This window comes from Clytia hemisphaerica, unplaced genomic scaffold, assembly GCF_902728285.1.
Source record: "Clytia hemisphaerica strain Z4C2 unplaced genomic scaffold, Clytia hemisphaerica genome assembly, whole genome shotgun sequence".
In the NCBI taxonomy this organism is placed as follows: Eukaryota; Metazoa; Cnidaria; class Hydrozoa; order Leptothecata; family Clytiidae; genus Clytia; species Clytia hemisphaerica.
Genome location: NW_027103533.1, coordinates 111256 through 131521, shown reverse-complemented (window position 1 = coordinate 131521; position 20266 = coordinate 111256). Strand labels below are relative to the sequence as shown.

The 20266-nt window shown below is 40.6% G+C and overlaps 3 protein-coding genes, 1 long non-coding RNA gene, 6 other non-coding genes and 2 pseudogenes across 10 annotated transcripts; 6 read left to right on the top strand and 6 right to left on the bottom strand.

Annotated features, from left to right (window-relative positions):
* Positions 1 to 13: 13 nt before the first annotated feature.
* On the top strand, positions 14 to 132 carry LOC136799839 (5S ribosomal RNA). Its single transcript, XR_010845565.1, has one exon. It is a non-coding gene; the product is annotated as a 5S ribosomal RNA (ribosomal RNA).
* A 204-nt stretch (positions 133 to 336) lies between these two features.
* On the bottom strand, positions 337 to 500 carry LOC136799895 (U1 spliceosomal RNA). The gene has a single exon (XR_010845611.1). It is a non-coding gene; the product is annotated as a U1 spliceosomal RNA (small nuclear RNA).
* Positions 501 to 720: 220 nt separating this feature from the next.
* On the bottom strand, positions 721 to 913 carry LOC136799841 (U2 spliceosomal RNA). Its single transcript, XR_010845566.1, has one exon. It is a non-coding gene; the product is annotated as a U2 spliceosomal RNA (small nuclear RNA).
* Positions 914 to 2038: 1125 nt separating this feature from the next.
* Positions 2039 to 2718, top strand: LOC136799736 (histone H1-delta-like). The gene has a single exon (XM_067056449.1). It carries the CDS (start codon positions 2125 to 2127, stop codon positions 2665 to 2667), a length of 543 nt encoding a protein of 180 aa, XP_066912550.1. The 5' UTR covers positions 2039 to 2124; the 3' UTR covers positions 2668 to 2718.
* A 275-nt stretch (positions 2719 to 2993) lies between these two features.
* LOC136799737 (histone H3) lies at positions 2994 to 3526 on the bottom strand. The gene has a single exon (XM_067056450.1). It carries the CDS (start codon positions 3448 to 3450, stop codon positions 3040 to 3042), a length of 411 nt encoding a protein of 136 aa, XP_066912551.1. The 5' UTR covers positions 3451 to 3526; the 3' UTR covers positions 2994 to 3039.
* A 420-nt stretch (positions 3527 to 3946) lies between these two features.
* On the top strand, positions 3947 to 4338 carry LOC136799739 (histone H4). Its single transcript, XM_067056452.1, has one exon. The coding sequence runs from the start codon at positions 3982 to 3984 to the stop codon at positions 4291 to 4293; it is 312 nt and encodes a 103-aa protein (XP_066912553.1). The 5' UTR covers positions 3947 to 3981; the 3' UTR covers positions 4294 to 4338.
* Positions 4339 to 4702: 364 nt separating this feature from the next.
* Positions 4703 to 5427, bottom strand: LOC136799821 (histone H2B, gonadal-like; annotated as a pseudogene).
* Positions 5320 to 5904, top strand: LOC136799820 (histone H2A-like; annotated as a pseudogene).
* Positions 5905 to 6111: 207 nt separating this feature from the next.
* LOC136799877 (5S ribosomal RNA) lies at positions 6112 to 6230 on the top strand. The gene has a single exon (XR_010845595.1). It is a non-coding gene; the product is annotated as a 5S ribosomal RNA (ribosomal RNA).
* Positions 6231 to 6434: 204 nt separating this feature from the next.
* Positions 6435 to 6598, bottom strand: LOC136799894 (U1 spliceosomal RNA). The gene has a single exon (XR_010845610.1). It is a non-coding gene; the product is annotated as a U1 spliceosomal RNA (small nuclear RNA).
* Positions 6599 to 6818: 220 nt separating this feature from the next.
* Positions 6819 to 7011, bottom strand: LOC136799865 (U2 spliceosomal RNA). The gene has a single exon (XR_010845589.1). It is a non-coding gene; the product is annotated as a U2 spliceosomal RNA (small nuclear RNA).
* Positions 7012 to 10235: 3224 nt separating this feature from the next.
* LOC136799735 (uncharacterized) lies at positions 10236 to 19675 on the top strand. The gene is made up of 4 exons (XR_010845561.1): positions 10236 to 10272; positions 10380 to 10435; positions 13728 to 13821; positions 19346 to 19675. It is a non-coding gene; the product is annotated as an uncharacterized lncRNA (long non-coding RNA).
* Positions 19676 to 20266: the final 591 nt, after the last annotated feature.

Here is a 20266-nt window from a genome sequence, read left to right as displayed (position 1 = left end):
TACCCTACCTAATGTCTACGTCCATACCACGATGAAAACACCCGTTCTCGTCCGATCACGGAAGTTAAGCATCGTCGGGCCGGGATAGTACTTGGATGGGGGACCGCCTGGGAACTCCCGGTGTCGTAGACTTTTCATGATTTCTTTTCTATCTGGGGTCGAATACTTTCATGAAAGGGGTCTAATCATCACTTCTGAGTTCGAGGCGAGGAGGGATAAATAATTTTTTGATGGGTGGGGCAAGAAGGCAGGGCAAGGGGTCGAACAGACAAGACCTGAGTTCGAGCCCCATCAGTGGAGAATTTTTTTTTTTTTGATTCAATTTTTTTTAAAAGAAGGGGGCGAGCGCGGACGCAGGCCCCCACTACCAGAAATTGTACGGTCGAGTTACTACACTTGTAGCAATCGCAGAGGTCAGCCCAAGCGAAGTGCAATGCGAGGGCCTCACTCTGGAAGAAACCCCTCCTTGATCAGGCTTTACTTCCCCGTCAGGTAAGTATGAGTTTGAATGCGATTCGTTTCAGCCTAGGTGTCCCTTGGTATAACTTTCCTTGTGGTCTAAAGAAATCAGAAATGCAAATCGCATCCAAGGAAGGATGAAGGATAGGGGGCTCATCCGGCCGGGTCAAATAACAAAATGCGCACGCATCGCTCGCGCATGAAGACATAACCACCAGGACTGTGGAGGAAGTTTTAAGTAGTAGTGAATTCAATTTTTATAAAAAATGGGCCGCGCTCGACTGTAGTGCAACGCCGAGGCAACCCGTGGTCAGGGTGAGGTAAACCTCGCTCCCTTGACCCGAAGCCAAAAATCAGATTAATATATGAGCCAACACTATGGAAGGCGTATCAGATATTAAACTGATAAGAACAGATACTACACTTGATCTTAGCCATTAGGCCGAGAAGCGATACCGAGGATGGCTTTGCTTTTCAGCCAGGCTGCGAAGGAATGATAAAGACTTGTGGTTTCCTTTGCAGGGGGAGGGGGAGGGGTAGTCAGGTTTGAAATGGGATGGGTAATCACGTCCCCCAAGTAAGGGAGGATGGGAACTAGGGTTAGGGTTAGGGTTCGGGTTCGGAATTTTATGTGGATGCCCGGCCCATACGCCTGCATCCACTCAGGATCGATCGATCCATGGCAAACAATCTATTAAGTAAGTGAGAATAGAAAAAATTTCAAAGCTTGGACATAAACCCTAACCCTAACCCTAACCCTAACCCTAACCCTAACCCTAACCCTAACCCTAACCCTAACCAATTTTTGTCTATTTTGACTTTATTTTTCAAACGGGAGCGAGTTGCTGGCTAGAAGGGTTCCCTATTTTCCCTGCTCAGTTCACTTTTTCATGTTCATAAAAAATTTTCAACCAGCCCAAAAACAAGAGCCTAGAGAACATTCGCCTACCCTGCCTGACCTAAGAATTGGAGAAAAATTTTTTTTTCCTCTCCCAAAAATATTTTCTTATTTTCTTTCCTACTCTTAGGGAAGGTTTACTTCATTCCAAAGGCTCCACACCCCTTTCTTGGGCTCAGGGTTAGTGTTAGCCCAAGTTCTGACATCCACAACAACCCCTCAAAACATAAAATTTTGCCGTGTTTTCCCATGTTGCCGCGCACCCGATTTCCTCAACCAAAAATAATGTCACCGAAAAACTGCTTATGGTGCCGAAAAGCAGAGGCCTTGGAGCAACTTTAACAAAAAGAATCAAGTCCGTAGCTATTTTTTTCGCAGAGTTATTTGCTTTTCAAGACGAAATTTCTTCGAAAAATCAATGAAATTTCCTCTTTTTTTCTTTAATAACTTTTTTCCTACTCGACCGATTGCTTTCAAATTTTCACCCAACCTAGCCTAACTATTTCCCCGTCCAGAACAGTTTTTTTATTTTGTTATACCTTTTCGGGAAAGCCCTTATTTTACACTTTGCCCGTCACCAACAAACACGATTTATAAAAAGGGATATAAATGCATTTTTGAAAAATTGCTTACTTTCGCGTCCGAAATCGGAAAAAAATTCCATTCTAATAGAAAAAAACTGAAAATCGAGAATCAGTCTACGAAAAAGTTAGAAGTGTCTGAACTACTGAAATTTTTTACGTTCAAACTTGAAATTCATTGCAATCATGTCTGAAGCACAAAAGAAGAAAGCTGCACCAAAAAAGCCAGCTGAGCATCCAAAATACATCGACATGGTGTCTGCTGCAATCGTCGCTTTGAAAGAAAGAAGTGGATCTTCAAGACAAGCCATCCTCAAGTACATCCAAGCCAACTACAAAGTCGGAGACAATGCTTCTGTCCACCTCAAGATGGCTCTGAAGAGAGGTGTTATCAGCGGTGTCTTGTCTCAACCCAAAGGAACCGGTGCATCAGGATCTTTCAAAGTTGTAAAGAAGACCGAGCCAAAGAAGAAGGCTGCTCCCAAGAAGAAGCCCGCCGCTAAGAAACCAGCTGCTAAAAAGACCACCAAGAAAACCACCCCAAAGAAGAAGCCTGCTGCCAAGAAAGCCAAATCTACACCCAAGAAGAAGACCGCTGCCAAAAAGAAGCCAGCTTCTGCTGCTAAAAAACCAGCAGCCAAGAAAGCCACCAAGAAACCTGCAGCCAAGAAGCCAGCAGCAAAGAAACCAGCCAAGAAAACCCCAAAGAAGAGGACAACCAAGAAATAAATTGCACCCTACTTGCTTTGGAACTTCAAAACGGCTATTTTTATAGCCACAAATCTTTTAAAAAACAATTTATACTTGACTATATTCCCTTCAACCCTAACCCTAGATAGAAAAGTTTCCCAAAAAAAATTCTCGAACTTTTTAATTTTTTTTTACAAGGCCATGTTGTTGCCTACTTTGGGATTTCTAATTTTGCTATAATTTTTCCATCCTACTCAGAGGCCTATTCATTTGAATTTTCTGGGATTTTTTTGAGTCTCAGGAGGGGAGTATGTCATATTTGGGGATTCATGATATACACAGTAAGATTTGTTTTTTAGGAGATGTGTGGCTATAAAAATAGCCGTTTTTTGGTCCACAATCAGGAAAGATCTAAGCACGTTCTCCACGGATTCTTCGGGCCAATTGGATGTCTTTTGGCATGATGGTGACACGTTTAGCATGGATGGCACACAAGTTGGTGTCTTCGAAGAGTCCGACGAGGTAAGCTTCAGATGCTTCTTGGAGAGCAGAGACGGCGGAGCTTTGGAAACGCAAGTCAGTCTTGAAGTCTTGAGCGATTTCACGGACCAAACGTTGGAAAGGTAACTTTCGGATGAGCAATTCAGTGGATTTTTGGTATCTTCTGATCTCACGGAGAGCGACGGTTCCTGGTCTGTATCTGTGTGGTTTCTTGACTCCACCGGTGGCTGGTGCACTCTTTCTTGCAGCTTTGGTAGCCAATTGTTTTCGTGGGGCTTTGCCTCCAGTTGATTTACGAGCAGTTTGCTTTGTTCTAGCCATTTTTCTAGTAGAAGTGCTTGATTTGCTTGAATTCTCTAGCAAAAATCAAATTTGAATGAATTTTTTTAAAGGCTTCCCGGTTTTCAGAATGTTTACATCGAAATCGCGTAATCTGATTGGTCGATGAAAGTGAAATCTGATTGGTTTAAAAAACAGCGTTTATATCCCTTTTTGAAAATCAACAAAATCCGTGTTTGTTGGCGACGGGAAAAAGCTTATATCTCAGCCAATTTTAAATCTTTTTTCATGATTTTTTCTTTAAAAGACGTCTCATCTGCCCTGAAATCTTTCTGCCAAAGATCTTTTTGATAGCTTTTGCAGTTCTTGAGATATTTGCGAAAAACCGCCAAACTTCAAACTTTTTTGCAACTTTGTTTTTTTGATTTGAGTAATCTCGATTCTGATTGGTCGAAATAGGTGTTTCCACATACATCCGTACTTCGAAATTTTCTGATTTGGTAGAAAATAGAATTTTGGAAGTGCAAATTCAAACAGTTTCTGTATTCAGCTTACTGAACGTACATCGCAATAATGACTGGTAGAGGAAAAGGAGGAAAAGGATTGGGCAAAGGAGGTGCCAAACGTCACAGAAAGATCTTACGTGACAACATCCAAGGTATCACCAAACCAGCCATCCGTCGTCTTGCTCGTCGAGGTGGTGTCAAACGTATCTCTGGTTTGATCTACGAAGAGACCCGTGGTGTCTTGAAAGTTTTCTTGGAAAATGTCATCCGTGATGCTGTCACTTACACCGAGCACGCCAAAAGGAAGACTGTCACCGCCATGGACGTCGTCTACGCCTTGAAACGACAAGGACGTACTCTCTACGGATTCGGAGGTTAAGAAGTTTGACTTGGACTCAACAAATCGGCTATTTTTATAGCCACACATCTCATAAAAAACAAATCTTACTTTGTATATCTCAAGCTTTGAATTTTAATTCATAGCATACCCTGACCCTTTCCCTATCTACCCCTCCAAACAAAAAAATTATAACCCTTCCAAAAATCTTAGAATTGAAATTTTCCTAGCCATATTACAAGGGATTCTTTTCTTTTCAAAGACTTGCATTTTTCGAAAAATATTTGACGTTAAACAAATTTTCTTCATGACTTTTCAATAGTCAGAGAAATTTCTCATGGATTTGTAGTCTACAATATTTGACGTTAGATTTTTTCAAGCCAAAATTCAATATATTTTCCTCAGAAAGAAATTATTTGACGTTAAACTTTTTTCATGAAAGTTTTCAAACTCAGGCAGGCAGGATGGGAGACAAAATTATAGACAAGTATAGGTTGTTTTTTAAAAGATTTGTGGTCTTAAAAAAGACCGTTTTGGGGTTCCAACAGGGGAGAAATCTATTGCTGCTGGTGTATTTGGTGACGGCTTTGGTTCCTTCTGAGACGGCGTGCTTGGCCAACTCTCCTGGAAGCAAGAGACGAACAGCAGTTTGGATCTCACGAGATGAGATGGTGGATTTCTTGTTTTGAAGAGCCAATCGTGAAGCTTCGGATGCGATTCTCTCGAAGATATCGTTGACGAAAGAGTTCATGATACTCCATGGCTTTGGATGAAGCTCAACATCGGGTGGACTTGTTTCAAGACGTTGTAGATGTAGATGGTTGTAAGATTCACGTCTCTTTCTCTTGCGTTTCTTGTCGCCAGTTCCTCCAATTTTGCCTCCTTTCTTTCCAGCTCTCTTCTCTCCTTTCTTGGCCACTTTTGGGGCTTGTTTTCCTCCTTTTGGTGCGTCAGACATGATGAATTTTGCGTAGAACTACTGCTTTGCAAAAATGCTAATCAGTGTTTTGAGACAAATCAAAATAAAAAACATTTCAATAAAAAAAAGGGATTCTACGGAATCCAAAAATGCGATTACGCGCTGTGATTGGTCGAGCCGGTTTCACTATTGTTTAATGGCGCAATCTGATTGGTTTAGAAAAGAGCGTTTATATCCCTTTTTCTGAACGTAAAAAAATAAGCTTTTTCTGTGGGAAGTAATTCAACTACAATTTTTGCTTCGAAAGTGTCTCTCGTACGTGAATACTTATCGAAAATCATCAGTCTGGACGTGGATGGAAAAGGAGGAAAAGCCAAGACAAAGTCAAAGACCAGATCATTCAGAGCTGGATTACAATTTCCAGTTGGCAGAGTCCACCGTTCTTGAGAAAAGGACACTATGCTTCTCGAATTGGATCCGGAGCTCCAGTTTACTTGGCTGCTGTTTTGGAATACTTGTCTGCTGAAATCTTGGAGTTGGCTGGTAACGCTGCCCGTGACAACAAGAAACAAAGAATCATCCCAAGACATCTCCAATTGGCCGTCCGAAACGACGAAGAATTGAACAAGCTCTTGAGTGGAGTCACCATTGCCAATGGTGGTGTCTTGCCAAACATCAACGCTCTCTTGCTTCCCAAGAAGAACAAAGAATCAGCCAAGAAGAACTAAGTCTCTCTTCTGAGTTGGAACCCCAAAAAACGGTCTTTTTTAAGACCACAAACTCTTAAAACATTCCATACTTGTCTATATTTTTTTGAACCTCTGGTTTCAAACAAAACCCTAACCCTAGCTTCAAAATATACCCTAGAGAACGTTATACTCTCTCCTACTGTCATCCTATCCCCTGCAAGTGATCAGACCCCCAGAGATACCCTACCTAATGTCTACGTCCATACCACGATGAAAACACCCGTTCTCGTCCGATCACGGAAGTTAAGCATCGTCGGGCCGGGATAGTACTTGGATGGGGGACCGCCTGGGAACTCCCGGTGTCGTAGGCTTTTCATGATTTCTTTTCTATCTGGGGTCGAATACTTTCATGAAAGGGGTCTAATCATCACTTCTGAGTTCGAGGCGAGGAGGGATAAATAATTTTTTGATGGGTGGGGCAAGAAGGCAGGGCAAGGGGTCGAACAGACAAGACCTGAGTTCGAGCCCCATCAGTGGAGAATTTTTTTTTTTTTGATTCAATTTTTTTTAAAAGAAGGGGGCGAGCGCGGACGCAGGCCCCCACTACCAGAAATTGTACGGTCGAGTTACTACACTTGTAGCAATCGCAGAGGTCAGCCCAAGCGAAGTGCAATGCGAGGGCCTCACTCTGGAAGAAACCCCTCCTTGATCAGGCTTTACTTCCCCGTCAGGTAAGTATGAGTTGAATGCGATTCGTTTCAGCCTAGGTGTCCCTTGGTATAACTTTCCTTGTGGTCTAAAGAAATCAGAAATGCAAATCGCATCCAAGGAAGGGATGAAGGATAGGGGGCTCATCCGGCCGGGTCAAATAACAAAATGCGCACGCATCGCTCGCGCATGAAGACATAACCACCAGGACTGTGGAGGAAAGTTTAAGTAGTAGTGAATTCAATTTTATAAAAAATGGGGCCGCGCTCGACTGTAGTGCAACGCCGAGGCAACCCGTGGTCAGGGTGAGGTAAACCTCGCTCCCTTGACCCGAAGCCAAAAATCAGATTAATATATGAGCCAACACTATGGAAGGCGTATCAGATATTAAACTGATAAGAACAGATACTACACTTGATCTTAGCCATTAGGCCGAGAAGCGATACCGAGGATGGCTTTGCTTTTCAGCCAGGCTGCGAAGGAATGATAAAGACTTGTGGTTTCCTTTGCAGGGGGAGGGGGAGGGGTAGTCAGGTTTGAAATGGGATGGGTAATCACGTCCCCCAAGTAAGGGAGGATGGGAACTAGGGTTAGGGTTAGGGTTCGGGTTCGGAATTTTATGTGTGCTTGGTAGATTGGTAGATTGGCCGGCCCATAGGCCTGTAGGATAGCCTCAGGATCGATGGATCGATGGCAAACAATCAAGTAAGGGGTAGAAAAGAATATTGTATTACACTTTTGTTTGAAAGAAAAACGCCCCGCGGGGTGCGAGCACGCTAAGCCAAAAGAAGCCCAACAACCAAATATAGTGTAAGTAAGTAAGTACCTTTCCTTTAGTGAAGTATTCCTTTGTTTATTGGATGATAGCTCTTCTGACTTAAGAAAAAAAAGAATCGAGAGTGAACGACAATACTTTCTTTCTCCATTTTCTTTCTTTAAGATGAGATGTAAAGGCAACAAGCACAGGCGACAAGCACCTGTATCTGTTTTTCAATTTGTTAATCCCATTAAGTCGCTTGTGGTATAGTCCTTTTTATAAAAAAAAATCAAACACCCCTGTCACAAAACGGATCACTGGAAAATTGACTTTGATTACATCCCATCCCAAAATATTCCAATTAGAAATTCAACAATTCAACGGAGGAAAATTTGAGCAATAGAAATTCTATCAACATTAGGATTGATTTGATTGCATCCCCCCCACTGCACTGGACTATAGGACTATAGAAGTTCTAACGAGGTTGTGAGACTGGGGTGTTTTATACAGCCAGGGAGGAGACCAACCAACTAACTGCAAATTCTTTCAGGAGAAACACTTTAATAAAACAGAAGAGGAGACTACATGTTTTATTTTATAAGCATACCAAAATCCGAAAACAGGCTCAGAGATGCTTAGGTCGAAAGCTTAACAAGGCTGAAGAATGCTTGAGGGGATGCTTAAATCTAAATCATAAATTTAGGGAAATACTGAAAATCCGTGAAATTCCAGCAAAAAAAAAAATTATTTTTATTAAAAAAATATTTTTTGTAGGCTCAAGCAATGCTGCTTGCCATATGCTTAATTTTTCCCCATATCTGAGCCTAGATATGCTTATAAGTGCAATGCTTATAAAAAAAACATGTAATAGATTCTGAACGTAACAGTCTAATCATCACAACCAGAACACCAGACAGAAATTCAACCTTGTTGGGATATTTCTGTGTTATTTATGTTATTTATGTGAGCTTATGTTAACTGAAACATCTTTTATCATTTAGAAAAAAACATTCTTGGAAATATAACTTTAACTAAATAAGATTTAGAAGCCAAGAAAGAATAAGTCAATAAATAAAACTTGTACGTTTCGAAAAAAGTAATGTATGTTAGAAAAAAGTTAAGTTTGTTTAATTAAGAAAACTTAAAGTAAAGCAGTATCTTATCTATCTTACCTACCTGAATAATTCAATAATTGAAAGCAAGCTACAACACTGCAACAAACTGAGAAAACATAACCATCTTAAGCAGAAGAAGCAGACACGAAGCAAGCACCCATAAGAATAATTTGAAACATAATTTGCTCTCGCGTGTTTCAAGATTCGAATGTTCTGACGTTCTATTTTAGAAAACGTTCGAAAGTTCGAAACTAAAGGTTGGCTTACACGATAAATAAACAACGACATTGACGCGCATACTTACTCCTTTTTTTATTACTAAATCAAACGCAGACCTCTACAAAACCGCAGGTAGTATATGTATGCTTGACAATCTACACCCACCCGCTTTCCGGTTCGGTTCTTTTTATTTCGATGTATTTTGATGAATCTTTGGAGAGTTTTCATAATTTGAAATTGAAGTGAAATATATTGCGCGTCAAAGCGGATTTAAAACGATACACTCATTTTGTTTTGTAAGCATACGGTAAATTTCGGCTGAAGCTCACTATGCTTAAGTAAAACTCAATTTTGAGCCTCGACTATGCTTAACCCTATGCTTGGTAAAATAATTATGAAGGGGGGGGGGGGTAAAGTTTTTTTCGCTCTCTTAATCTGAGAGATATGAAGACATTCTATTGTTTTCGAATGTTTACCATATGATATATGATATATGATTCTTTCTTCTGTTATTTTCGGAAGTTTTGGAAATTATGATTCTAAAAATTTCTTTGGCTGAGCGTCAAGGTATGCTTAGCATATGCTTAATTTTTCTGGAAATTTGAGCTTCAGTATGCTTATAAACGTTATGCTTATAAAACAAAATGAGTGTACTATCATTTTAAAACGATCAGAACTGGTCAAATAGACGATATCGGCTTTCCGAATTCTCCCCGGATGATTACCCATGATTGCGCAAAAAAATTCACGGAAAATATTGACTTACTGAATTTTTTTGCGCAATGCATCATGGGTAATCATTCGGGGAGAATTTCGTTAAGCAGATATCGTCTATTCTTTCGTTCGTCGAAAAAGAGAAAAATGTGGTAAAAATTCAACTAAGGTTGTGTTAGCCGAAGCTAACAAAACTGTCCTGGGGGTTCAGAATTAAATAGAGAGCAATAGAATGTGCTTTTTATAGATTTTTACTACAATGTCCTAAGTTCATAATGTCTAGTTCCATATTAAAATTCCTCCTCCTAAATTAAATAGTTGCGGCTAGATACAAAGAATAACCTTCAGCATAATGCCGAAGGTGGGCCGTATTTCATATAGCTGCCTGACAACCCTTTCCTAAACGAAGCGATTCTCCGCAATGTGAAAATAAAAAAAATTTCTAATTAAAAATAAAATGCTACAATCTTTTGTTTGTTTTTTGGTAAAAAATCCTAATCAAAATAAAATACTACATCTTTTGTTTGTTTTTAAGTATGAAAAATTCATTAAAATAAAATGCTACAATCTTTTGTTTGTTTTGTTTTTATTTTTTTGAAATCCTACTTCTTGATAAAATAAATACTACTTATGTATGAAAATGTAAAAAGAAAAGAGATGAAGTGGGAGTCTGAGTTCATATTGAAAGACATGTATACGATAGGTTAATTCGCCGTGTTGAAGACTGATGCCTTCATGTTGGTTTTGGGAGAACTTGTTCACCAACCCAACGAGTAAACAATCACACTACTGTTTGTGTAATGCTTTGTGTGGTTGATGATTATTTCATTCCCAAAGTGTTAAGACATTCGATGCGTATCACCAATTGCCGATTTCACTGAAGCGCGATTTCATCTAACGGTAAGTGCAAATTTTGTTATATTTCGGTATTTGGAATCTTTTAAAATTTAGAGTTCTATATGTTCGCTTGCCACGTGGTGTCGTTCTCTACGGATTCTTTTTTATAGATTCGATGACGACATTGATGGATGTTCTGGTACTGATGTTTGGTTCTGAAGTCCAGGTAACTTTTAATACTTCACCAAAGTTGAAGTTTTTCGGTAGTATATCGTATGTTGACTTCCATGATAGAAATTGCTTGAGTGTTTGACGCAATTACTCTTCCGGATCTTCTCCGATGTGGTGATGCCCGTTGAGTACTGGTAGAATTCATATCGATGGTCTTCAATTGGCTGCATGCCATAGCTAGTCTCCTTTGTGACTGTCGTAGTTGGAGTCTCGTTTGTGGTCGTCATGGCTATTCGCATGTCATGGCTGCTACAGTTACGAGCCATAGTGATAAGAGTCCGATCATTAGCTTCTGATTGACTTGTTATATACGAATGGACCTTTAACGAACAACTTGGGATGCTTGAACTTTGAAGGGTTCACCCGTGCCATTCCTTTCTTCGTCTGGATGTTCTCATTCGGCAGGTCACAACTGCTTTGATCTCTTCAAGAAATCTAGACCAAGCACTAGGTTGAATTCCACGTTGCTTGACCATACACTTCATGGAGCCAACTTTGACTCCTGGCCAGTGGGAGGTAGTCGACCCTACTATCTCACTGTGGATCCAGTTATGACTTCACTGTACCAAAGTCTCTCGTGTCATCTGTCATCATGAATGGTTCCACGTTGCATTGGTCCCACATTTCCTTTTTGATAAAGGATATAGGGCTGCCTGTATCGATTAGAGCTTCCAGTTTGATTGGCATGTTCCCCAACAATGCTGTTGCCATCACCAACATCCCGTCATTGGTGCTTCCATTGATGATGTGCTTTACTGCTGAAACATGGTTTGCTAAATTTTCTTCCTGTTTTCGCCTTGTTGCCTCTTCTGGATTCAGACTTCGAGGTGGAAGCTCTGGTGGCTGATCTTTTGGAATTTGCTTTGATTGTTTTTCCTTTTCTTCTTTCAGTAGCATTCTGCTCGTTCCTGGCATACTTGATATGTATCTCTCGACTTCTTTTCGAACATACTCTTGGATTAGTCCCTTAGTACCAAATCCATTTGATGTCGTGATTTGCGGGGGTAGTTATGTTCGACATTTCAACATTATTTCCAGTACTCCTTTTGCTTGCGCTCAATTCTAACTTGAACAAAGAAGAGTAAGATGAGTCCACGACGATTATGAGTCCATCATGACCCATTTGTTAAGATTTTGGCAATGCCTTCAGCAGCACTGTCAATTAATTCGCTTCCTGCGTCTCCGACTGCATGGATTAGTTCACTTCCGCTCCGCCCACAGCCTTTACAGTGTCTGTTAATCCCTACGAGGGCAGATATGACTGGCTGGGAGATTCTGATAGGAGTTTCCAAGTCCGTACGTGATAGCTGTTAAGATGTCTGGCTTGTGGGGTGTTTCTTGATTTGCTTTCATCCTTGCCACTTCTTCTGTGATTTCCTAATTCACTGACGGCTCCGTAGACTCGAGACATGATTTCGGATATGGTTATGGTGGAAGATGGAACTTTTTCTTCTAGTAGATATCCCGTGATCCCATGATGTCTTGGATGACATCTTGTGACTGAAAATCCTCCAGAGATTTCAATAGGGATTGTGTCTTTCGGATTGTGCCATTCCTGCATTCTGAAGGATTGTTCGTTTATCACCACGAATAGAGCATCGCGTCTCGCGCATGAGATTGTTGGGCTTCATTCACCACTTGCCTTGTCGAGAGCACCAAGATTTGAGATGGCGAATCCTGAGAATGTGTGCCATTATAACACTGTCCTTCTGTCTTCAGTTCCACTCCCATTCGAGATTCTGCGGATGGGAAAATGTAAGTAACAAGTGTTATTAACTGTCTTGACCACCAGATTTCGACTGCTTCCTTGATTTCCATACACTCTTTCAACATGATTGCGTCTCCCATTGGTTTAACAATGACGTTTTGACCACTACGGATCCATTCATTTGCTGCAGAGGGGAAATGATTAGTTATCCAATGGTAAAGTTTGTTTTGACCAGCTTGAAGATTGCATGTTCTTCGCATCTCTTCTAAAAGGTGATGTTTGTGATTGATGAGTGCATTAACAATATGTCCTTGTACTATTGGAAGTGTCGAAGTGGTGCTGGCTTTCGTGCCAAATTTCCTTACTTTAGTTAGCGAATGTATCTTCGTTTCAGGTGGCAATTCTTTCGATGTCACCACAAAACCATTGTCAATTTGGATGATGTATGGTTCCAGTAGGTGCTTTATGGAGAAATGTTCACTTTTATAGAACGTCTTCTGTGCAAGTTTGTCTTCTCTCCACTCGTATGCTGCTGAAACGTGTCGGCCAGTCCTAGCTCAGGAATCGATATGAAGTTTTCTGCTTGTAGAACAGGTAATACTTTCATCAATTGAAAATCGTGATTATCATGCTTGAGCTGATAGTAGAGAATAAGTGTTGTTGTGTCTTCCGTATTGTTATATACTGGTGTACAATAAGCTGCTGGCATTGGCGGAACATACTTGATACCAGGTTTTTTGGGTTCTTTTCCCGGCCTCTAGCTTTATTACAGTTCCAAAGTCTGATTCAGTGTTCATGTTTCCACAACTCGTGTTTGCAAAATAACTCATTTGTAATTTCGAGTCACTGCCCGTGATGTACGCTGTTTGAATTCAAATTCGTAGAAATAGTGCCACAATATCTTGCCAACGGGACAAGTGTCAGGATACCAATACCTTTACGTTTTTCCTCCTGACCACCGGAGGATAATGTGTGCGCACTCTGTATGTCGAGCCATAACTTTGAAATTTATACGGGAAAGACTATCCACATTGTTTGTATCTCCGAAGATTGCTTGCCGGATCCATTGGTCGCACTGTATTGGATTCACTGGTAGATACGTGCTACTTTTCCAGTTTCTGGCGTTCCCATTCTTCACTCTTGACTTTCCGTTGCAATTTTCCTTTACTTCGATTGCCCTGCATATGTAAGTGAAGAAGTGAGTGGTTTTGGGTTGGAACTTGAATATCTTGTGGTCCTTCACGTTCACTTCAGTGGCGTCGTTGTTCAGGTTGTCACAGGAGTCGATTGTTTGAGGTGCATATACTCCTAATATTTTGCTTTGTTTACAGTCGAACAACTTCAGTTTCGGTGAAACATCTTCGGTTGCTATTGTTCGTAACTGTTCATTGTGATTGTCCTTTATTGTCGTTTTGTTTGTAATGTTTGTTTCGGCATTCACGACAGCAATGCCAAAAGTGATGAAGATTAAAAACTTCTGCATTTTTGTTTTAATCCTTTTTTTAATGTTTGTGCCTTCTGCATAAGTTTCTGTTATGAAGAATTCGTTTGTACAATTTTCTATTCTTTTTCATTTCAGGATGGCTGCCATTCAAATGCATGTGAATAGATGCAACATTTTATCATTCATATTATCATTAATAATTTACGATTGATGGTGTTTTCCATATAAGGTAATTAAATTCATTTTGTTTTAAGGTTCTTCCAGTATTGTTCAATTATCTCTTTAGGAATATTCTCTTCAGGTTCCCAAGAATTTTCTTCTTTTTCGTAGTTTAGCCATTTCACCAGGAATTGGTTTCCCTTTTTGTCCTTTTATGTTTGAATCAATTTCTCCACCAAGTAGTAGTCTTCTGGTAGTTGTTCCTCATGATCGTGTTGAATTTCGGCTTCTCTTGCTTTTTCTATGTCATTTTCTGATTCTAGGAGTTTGTCGCTTGCCACTCCATTTTGGGTTTGTCTCGTCTTTGTGTTTTGCTCTTCCTCCAGCTTCTTCCAAGGCTTCATGCGGTCGTAGTGAACACGAGCTGGAGTATCTTTTCCTCTCTTTTTTACTTGATACAGGGGATGATTCTCTTTGAAAACTGTGTACGGACCTTCCCATTTTGGAGCTAGCTTCTTGACAAGTTTTTGGTTCTCTCCTCTGTATTGTGATGTATACTTCATCTCCAATACTGTGTTTATTGGTTCTTTTTACTGATCGCAAGCGTGAATATTCCTGCTGTCCGCTAAGTTTGTTTTCACTTGCTGATGCAAAATTTTTTCAGTTTATTCTTGAGGTGATGCAGGTATTGGTTGGGAGTTTGGTGGTTCTCCACATCTCTCGTAATAGTAACTCGGTTGGTTGGTGAGCGATCCTTCCGAAGAGAATTTCAAATGGCGAAACTTTTCCTTGTTTTGTTGACGGAGGACCGATACGCGACACAACACCAGTGGAAGTCTTACATCCCAATTTCTTTGGTTCGTGTCTATCAGCGTAGATAATGAATCTGCGATCACTTTGTTGAATCTTTCGACTTTGACCATTAGATTTCGGTGAGTATGGTGCTGTCTGTAGTTTCTTTATTCCGAGTAATCTGCAACTTCTTTCATTAGGTTTGCTGACAAAGTTTGTTCCACAGTCCGACAAGATTGTTGTCGGAGTTGAAAATCTTGCGATGACTTCGTTGACCAGAAGTGATGCGATTATGGGGGTTTCAGTAGTTGGCACTGCAAAACACTCGGGCCATCCACTAAAACGATCAACGAATGAGACAATGTATCTGTTACCAGCGTGCGTTTCCACGTAAGGTCCAAGGACGTCACAGGAAATGTCTCTCCAGGGTGCTGTAGCTTCCAGGGGTACAATCAGATATTTTCTTTCTTCCTTTGTAGATCGCACATTTCTCACATTCCTTGACCTCTTGATTATGCCTTTCAAACATTTCTGGCCAATAGTAAGCTGCTTTCAGCTTCTGGTATACGATTTCTGAATTCAGATGTCCTGCAAATGGGGTAGCGTGAGCTTCATGTATTAACTGGTCGCGATTGCTCTTTGGAACACATAGTCGTCTTTCTGCTTGGCCATTTCGATTGGTTATTTTGTGCAGGAAACCATTGTCATCCAAGAATAATTTGTCATTGCTTTCGCGATTCTTGAATTCTTCCTCCTCCTCCAATTGCTTCAACCAATCTTCTGCTTCAGCATCTTCAGTAACTCTCAAGATCACGTTGACTGCTTGGGGTAGTCTTGATACTCCATCTGCATCTCTGTTCTTCAACCCTGGCTTGTAAATGATTTGGAAGCTGAATTGTTGAAGATACAAGTACCATCTAGCCAGTTTTGATGTTAAGTCCTTTACATTGAAAAGGTGAACCAATGCTTGGTGGTCGGTGTGAACAGTGAATTTGTTACCTTCCAGGACGAAATAGTGTGTTTTGATTGCATGCAACATTGCTAAGCATTCCTTTTCGGTGACCGTGTAGTTGCATTCTGCTTTGTTTAATTTTCTACCACCATAGAAAATTGGGTGTTTCTTTTCCATCTTGGCCAATCTGTGTAAGCACGTGGCCGATTGCTGTACCTGACGCGTCTCTGTGTTCAGGTTGAATTCCTTGGTGAAGTCTGGATAGGCCAAAAGTGGAGGATGTAGGAGTGTTACGATCAGCATCTCATACCTATCTTGAAGGTCTGTTCTCCATTGGAATTGTACATCTTGCCGCAACATATCATACATCGGCTTTGTTATCTTGGAATGATCTTTGATGAATCGTCGATAATACGCGATGAGTCCTAGTACGGATTGCAACTCTTTTTTGTTTGAGGGAGGCGTCTTGTTTTGCAATGGCACCAGGTTGGTTGGCGCAGGCAAAATTCCTTCTCTGCATACTATGTGACCAAGGAATTTTAGCGAATCTTTTCCAAAATGACATTTGGAGCTTTTGGCTGTCAAACCTGCGTTTTGTAAGAGCTCGAAAACTTCTCGCAAGTGCCCAAGATGCTCCTCAAATGTTTTACTGAAAACCACAATATCATCAATAAATATGAGAACGCAACGTCCTCTGACCTTTTTCAGCACATCCTCCAGCAGCTTCTCGAACGTACCCGATGCTCCTTGCAAACCAAATGGCATCCTGACATATTCGAAAAGGCCAACGTGACAGCTGAAGGCGGTTAACGGTATGGACGATTCTTCCATTTTCACTTGATGAAATCCAGACATCAGATCCATTGTCGAGAAGAACTTTACTCCATGCAAGGCTGCTAAAATATCGGACGTGTTCGGGATAGGATAAGCGAATTTCTTGGATGCTGCATTGATCTTTTCGATAATCAACACACATTCTCCAACCTCCTCCGGCTTTTCCAACCAAAACAATTGGGCTGCTGAATTCTGAATTGCTTTCCCGTATGATGCCTTTACGCAGCAAATCCTGAACTTGATTCTCGATCTCTTTCCTTTTGAAGGGTCCAACACGGTATGGTTGTTGTCGGATGGGAGTTGGGTCCAATAATTCTATCTTGTGCTCGATTCTGTCTGTTGAGCCAAGTGGCTGCGAAGAATCTGGAAATAAGCCACTGAATTCCTCGACGAGGTCTGTGATCTGCCTCTCTTGAACGTCGGTTAAGCAGCTTGACTTTGGCACCAAGGTCGGCTTGATTTCATTGTGCGGTGGTAGACTGGTATCACTGCTGTCTTCTTCTGCATACCCAACTGGTGCGGAGGCTTTGAATTCAATCTTTCATCTGAAACATTTGTAATTACAAAGATAGCGTTATTGGCTGACACTGGATTCTTCCCCATGGAAGTGAACACTTTTATGCTAATTTCCTTAGCAAGAGTCGTCAAGTTGCTTTTGTGGGATCCATTAAAGTCTGCATGGAATTGCTTGCTTTCCCCCGGTAAAATGTGTAACGTTTCATCGTTTGTTTCATGGGAAACAATGTCGAAATTTATTTCTTTCGTATGTCCTTGCGCGTTAATAGTTAGTTTGCGCTGATGGAAGTTTACCGTAATGCCGTGATCGCTCAAGAAATCAATGCCCAATATTGCTTCAGTAGCAATGTTTTCAAGGACCAGAAACTTGTGACTTATTAAAATGTTACGTCCGATTCCAAGTTCCAGGTATATGAATCCTTTCGTAAGAAGTGTCGTGCCCGATGCACTCATCAAAGTGATTTTCGATTTTCCATCAATACTCCTTTTAAGTTTTTTCATCATATTAACACTGATGATAGAGACCAATGATCCACTGTCAATCAAAAAAATTTATGTTTAAACTTCCAACAGAAACTTCAAGCATTGGAAGGCCTAGTCACTTTGTAGTATCCTCCTGGTATTGATTCTTGGACCGACAAAATTTTGAAATGTGTCCATTTTTTCCGCACGTATGGCATGTGATATTCCTGTATCGTTTGGTGCGACATTCTGCCTCTACATGTCCATTTCTTTTGCAGAAGGTGCAAGTCTTGCCGTTGCTGCGGTCTTTCGTTATTGAATTTAGTGATGATTTGACATTTTTGGTGATCTTCTTTAGCTGTTCGATCTGTCTTGTCATTGCCACTGGATCGAAGTCATTGTTGTCCATGACCTTGGAATGGGAAATACTTCTTCCATTGTTCATTAACAGCTGGCGTACCATGTCCTTTAATTCGTCATCCTGCTGGTTCGGTCGTTCAAGTGCATTCTTGAGCTGAATGAAACGTACAGCATCGTTGTACGTTTTTGGCTGCTTCATCTGAAGACGGTAGGCAAGTTCTGGCCTAAGATTTGCGGTGAGAATGTCTATCTTTGTGGTGTCAGGTGTTCCGAGCTCTTCAAACGATAGCTCGAGTCTCTCCAAGAAACTTTCAAGATCTTCACTTCCCTGTCGCTGCGTGTATAGGATAGCACGGTGCTTCGCAATATCTTCTGGCGAACAGAATTGATTTGTTATACGCTCTTTACATTGTTTGTAGTCCTTCTGGATTTCCAGAGGAATGGTGTTGTAGAAGGTCAGTGCTCTCTTCACCAGACAATTTGGCAAAATTAGAGCCTTTTGCAGCTCTGTCCATTCATTCAAAAGAGCATACCTCTCATATTTGTTGAAGAATTGTTTTATGGTGAGCTTCTTGTCACCAAAGCATGGCAGATCAGCTATTCTGGTGCTGAGGTGTGGACGATGGTCGATTGGTTGCGTTTGCTTCTGCCTTTGGTCAGCCATCATTTTCTCGAATGCTGCCACGAGTCCTTCCGATTCACTTCCAGTACCGATTGGTTTGACATGTTTTTCAACGTTCGGACTGTGTTTGCTTTCGGCAACTTGCTGGATTGAGTCAATCTTGTCACCGTCGTCCCCTCTTGGAAATAGATAATATTCATCTTCTTTGAGACCATTTAACTTGTTTTCTGTCTGGCTGCTGTCCATAACTGTTTTTATGGTTATTGGTACTTTGAAAGCCTTCTTTCTGTGATCCCTTTTTGAGGATGGATGTTGGAACGATGTCTTTGTTGACTCAGGAGTGTACAGCAAAGTTGAATTTTCAGCTGACGATTCTCCTATTGCGAACGGTGTGTTTGACTGTTCCTTTTCAGCTTCTTCGTCTTCTTCGATTGAAGATAAGCTTGTTTTTGACTCGTTTTCTTCTTCTGCTGAGTAATCTGCTTCGTCTGGCACAGAGGTTAATCTTTTTCCTTTTCGAAACCACCTCTTACTCATTTTTAGATATCACTTCTTGTATGATTGAATGCTTGTTTGAAAGCGTCTGTTTGTTTGAATCTGTCTATTTGTTTAGAAACAATTGCTTTGTTATCTAATCTATTTTGAGATAATTTCTCCATTGTTTATGTTTACCTCATCTTGGGTACGATTTGGCTTATCTGTTTGTTCATCATTTGGCTCCTGTGCTGCATTGCTTGTTTCTTTGTTTTGGGCTATTACTTCATTCTCTTTGAAGTTTAGCTTTACATTTTTCAAATCTCTTTCTGCATTAATTATAATTGTTTCATTTGTGTTTGTCTCCATGGAAACGATAACTGGCTTCTCCTGAAGCTGCCTTCAAGTTTTACATAACTGATTCGCTGGGGGTTTTTCCTTGACCTCAGTTTCCATGATATATTTATATATTTGCCTGTACTTCGTAATTGTACCTGGCTATTATTTTACCTTTTCCTAGGCTTCCGCTTTTATACTGTATTGATAGCTCTGCTGTTAACTTTCTTTATAATGTTTATTCAGGTGAACGTGAATATGAAGCAAAGACTCTCGAATATAGGGCCCTTCCGAAAGAATTTATTTCAATATCCTTGCCACCAGCGATCGCTCTCCGTCAAGGTGATCTGCTGTCCTTTGCAAATCGAAAATGACGTACGTGTGAACTGTTTCGATATGGTATTGTCAATTACCGCATGCATCCGTGGTACCGAGACATCAGAGCACGACTTACCACCATCTACAGCCAGTGCACTGTATCACTTTTATAAATAAACTGTTATTTTTTTCTCCGATTTGTCACGCGTGTTTCCATTTTTGTTTATAGTTTTGTAAATATACTTTTCTGATATGTCATATGTGTTTCCATTTTATTTATTGTTTCTGCTGCCATATTCTTCCGACGGCATCATATGTTTGTGTATTAACTTCACATAGCCAATTTTAAAACTGCTTCTTGTATCATTCTCTATGATTCATATACTTCGTCGTGACCCTGACACGGGGAGCTACAGGGTACTGTCCTTGCTCAAGGGAGCCCTGGAGCATGTTATAGTCTTGCTCATGACATTTCCATTGATTAAATTCCCATCAATCAAATTCTGACTACCTTTGAAGGTGCCAGTCTTCCATTTATAAACTTAAGTTCTCTTTTGTAACTCTCGGTTCCCCAGAACAGTACAACGGTCCAAGATCCATTAAGGATCTCGGTAGAACCTCCACTTGTTAGCCGAAGCTAACAAAACTGTCCTGGGGGTTCAGAATTAAATAGAGAGCAATAGAATGTGCTTTTTATAGATTTTTACTACAATGTCCTAAGTTCATAATGTCTAGTTCCATATTAAAATTCCTCCTCCTAAATTAAATAGTTGCGGCTAGATACAAAGAATAACCTTCAGCATAATGCCGAAGGTGGGCCGTATTTCATATAGCTGCCTGACAGGTTGA

What these genes read in the sequence shown, in the direction of transcription:
- LOC136799739 (XM_067056452.1), top strand. Translation starts at nt 3,982, where the DNA reads ATGACTGGTAGAGGAAAAGGAGGAAAAGGATTGGGCAAAGGAGGTGCC.
- LOC136799737 (XM_067056450.1), bottom strand. Translation starts at nt 3,450, where the DNA reads ATGGCTAGAACAAAGCAAACTGCTCGTAAATCAACTGGAGGCAAAGCC.
- LOC136799736 (XM_067056449.1), top strand. Translation starts at nt 2,125, where the DNA reads ATGTCTGAAGCACAAAAGAAGAAAGCTGCACCAAAAAAGCCAGCTGAG.